We start from the raw sequence: 2,969 nt of genomic DNA on the forward strand, positions 1-2,969 counted from the left end.
AGAAAGGAGTAGCTTTCAGGGGAAACGTGATGCGTATTCCCACTACCATCTAACATGTCCATGTTAAATGTGGGAAATGTGGTCCTTGGACGGACTACAAAGTGCTACCAGGTGTAACGGGGCACTGCGACTTGTACTGTTTCAGTACAAGTCCACTTCACACTGCTTCAGATGTGAGTGGTGCCTCTCGTTAAGTGACGTACACTGTACGTATAGAGGAAGACTTCTCTTAAGGCAAGTTAGCTTAAGAGTGTAAAATGAAAACTGTATTAATATAATTTAGTGTCTCTTTTTCTATCTTTGTAAATGCTAACTTAATTATAATCTAATACTAAACATATAATTGAATTCTTATCTCTATCTTATTTGTAACTCTCTCTTTGATTACTCCTACAGCTGATTAGTGTGCGGAATAAATAGATATAATGGTCTATACCTATTTATGGATAAGAATTCTGAGTATTACTATTAAGTAATTTCCTGCTCCTGCAAATATTATCTACCTTTTAGATAATATATTAATTAACAACCTCTAAGTGTTAATTTCATGTAACGATACACCCCGTTACAGCCCGCAAACACAAACCACCACCTTCATTGCAGTATCCATGGCAGCTTTAAGTAGCGCCCGCCTACACAAACCACCACATCAATCCTTGGAAACTGCACTCTCTTTGCTCGTCACCCTTCTGGGAAAACGTTGTGCATGAGGTGTCACAGTACTTTTTCGGAAAAGTGAAATGTAAATCATTTTATTTTTGGTGATGCCTTAAATACTAAATAATTAAACGTGTCTACTGGTCCGTTACGTTCAGGTCCACCAGCAGCTTGAGATTTTCATCGCTTTGATCGATTTGCCAACTTTCCCCAAAAATTTTAGAAAAATAATGGGCCTTCCTTGCAAGCATGGATTAACGGACACTTTAGATCATTGTCAGTTCGAAATGTCTCACTTTAGTCCTCAAAGCATGACGCTATGGACCCCTTATCGCATCTTCCGACAAATATAAGCCTTTGCTTGCTATTGGCACGCCGCCATTCGTGACAAAAGAATTCCAAACACATCCGAATGTCCATAGTGCATCACATGCTGGAAGTCATTGCAGCGGGTATAGGCCGCGATGTTAGAGACTACACTGTCGAGTACTAGAAGAGTGCGTTGTATCAATCGAGTCGTGGACGAAGCTGCTTCTCTTCGCCCGACAGCAACGTTAGTCAATAATCTCATGGCGATCCTCGAGCAGTGTTTCGCGAACGCATGTCGAATTACTATGGCCCGTTGCCTACAGTCTCTCGCTCTGGTTTGCCGAAGTGCCGTACTTGATTGCGGACAAATTTCCATCGTACCGAGACTGGACTCGAAATACTCAAGCATTTGTCCCCGAGATCACCAAAGTACGCCGTGTATTACCCTCGCTGAAGCAAGAGTAGACCGTCAAAGAAATCAAAGATAACAATACTCGGCTGATGAATCGTACACAGTACGGTACGTCCCGTACGGACAATCGACTGGATGCCACGCATGACAATTAACGCAGACCCCTCCGTTTAAGCCACTCATTTGTTAATCTAAAAACAAAATACTTGGATTCGCGACGACATTCACGCCAGCCTTCACACGCTTTTTCTGTATAACTGAGGAACTTTCGACCAACGTGCCTGACATGGCCGTCGATTAAAGCAAATCCAAGGTTTCATGAACCAAATTCATTCGTTGTTCATTGGAATTGCTCGGAGGCAGTCGCAAATTCGCGGAAAAGACCAGCGCTTCGTGAATCGTCGTGGCTTCCGAGTGAATGTTTTCTCACAGTACGCGGCAATTTGACTAAAATTCGACGGGTTCGTCAGCTCACCAACATATTAATCTCACCAGGCGTATATTTTCTCACGGAGAGGCCTTCTTACTTTTCAACGCAACTTCCATAAAAGTCTGCTGTATTGTCGAATTCTTGAAATGCAAAAGTCGGAGCAGAGATCGTTCGCAGAACGGACTGCATTAACGAGACTATCAGCTGGCAGTTGGTACCATAAGTACTTTGATACTTACAGACACGCTGTCGCGAAGATCAATAGTGTGGATGTAAAGGCAGTAGCCAATTAATTTAAGCAGTCGGCACGTATTAATGCCAGTCATAAGGTTGAAAATCTCGAAAGTAACGCAGACGAAGAGGAGAATTACACCTAATAAACGGCAAGACAGAGATTGGTTAATATCCATAAGAACAGCACATTGGTACGAATGCCTCGTAACGCTCATTCCTGTTCGCCAGACGCTCACTTTTTTTCACGACGACTCTTCTCTGTAGCGCTGTGCTTATTAACGCCTCCTTTCCAAGCACCCATCACACTATTTTTCAATAATGCAGTAGCCGTAAGAGTTGTGTGCACGACGGTCTAGACAGTAACTTGCATTGAGATGTACATGCCAAAAGCAACCAGACACGACGCAATCATATTAAATGCAAAGGTGGGGCGCGTAGTACGCAAGCTTCATTTGCTTTGGACTGTTGCCGCAACAAATATCACCACAGTAGCCGAAATAGATACTGTTGGAGTCAGCTCTAACAAGTTTGCTATACACGTATGCATTCTAGGTAGAAATCATTATACGGGATTTGTGTGCGTACTAAGTACGCTTTGTTAGGCACCCGGTGTCAGGAAATTTCCTCTTAATAACAAGTAAGTATTTGCGATTTCAAGGAAAATCATAATTCTGCGTTTTTTCTGCGTCTTTTTGGCAGCGCCACCTCTATTCACTACACCACGAAGCATTTCAGCAGCTAGCCATATATTAAAAAAAACGTGCTTATTCACTATGCTTCTCTCCACAATCGAACGTCAGCACGCTTCGAGAAACACGAAGTTACACGCTCTGTGTATCGGGGCACTGCGACTTGTACTGTTTCAGTACAAGTCCACTTCACACTGCTTCAGATGTGAGTGGTGCCTCTCGTTAGGTGACGTCCAAG

The 2,969-nt window shown here is 43.0% G+C and overlaps 2 protein-coding genes across 2 annotated transcripts; both read right to left on the bottom strand.

Moving 5' to 3' along the window:
- Nucleotides 1-1,407: 1,407 nt before the first annotated feature.
- On the bottom strand, nt 1,408-1,666 carry CCR75_009633 (uncharacterized protein; the record flags this gene model as incomplete). The annotated part of the gene is made up of 2 exons (XM_067967672.1): nt 1,408-1,542; nt 1,607-1,666. The coding sequence occupies 2 exons, from the start codon at nt 1,664-1,666 to the stop codon at nt 1,408-1,410; spliced, it is 195 nt and encodes a 64-aa protein (XP_067822527.1).
- A 9-nt stretch (nt 1,667-1,675) lies between these two features.
- CCR75_009632 (uncharacterized protein) lies at nt 1,676-2,464 on the bottom strand (the record flags this gene model as incomplete). Its single annotated transcript, XM_067967671.1, has 4 exons — nt 2,279-2,464; nt 2,048-2,181; nt 1,906-1,948; nt 1,676-1,803 (listed from the first exon to the last, which is right to left on the bottom strand). Exons 2-4 carry the CDS (start codon nt 2,132-2,134, stop codon nt 1,676-1,678), a joined length of 258 nt encoding a protein of 85 aa, XP_067822528.1. The 5' UTR covers nt 2,135-2,181; nt 2,279-2,464.
- Nucleotides 2,465-2,969: the final 505 nt, after the last annotated feature.

This window comes from Bremia lactucae (assembly GCF_004359215.1).
Source record: "Bremia lactucae strain SF5 chromosome Unknown BlacSF5_NotPlaced_17_SHOA01000003.1_2250557bp, whole genome shotgun sequence".
Classification (NCBI taxonomy): domain Eukaryota; phylum Oomycota; class Peronosporomycetes; order Peronosporales; family Peronosporaceae; genus Bremia; species Bremia lactucae.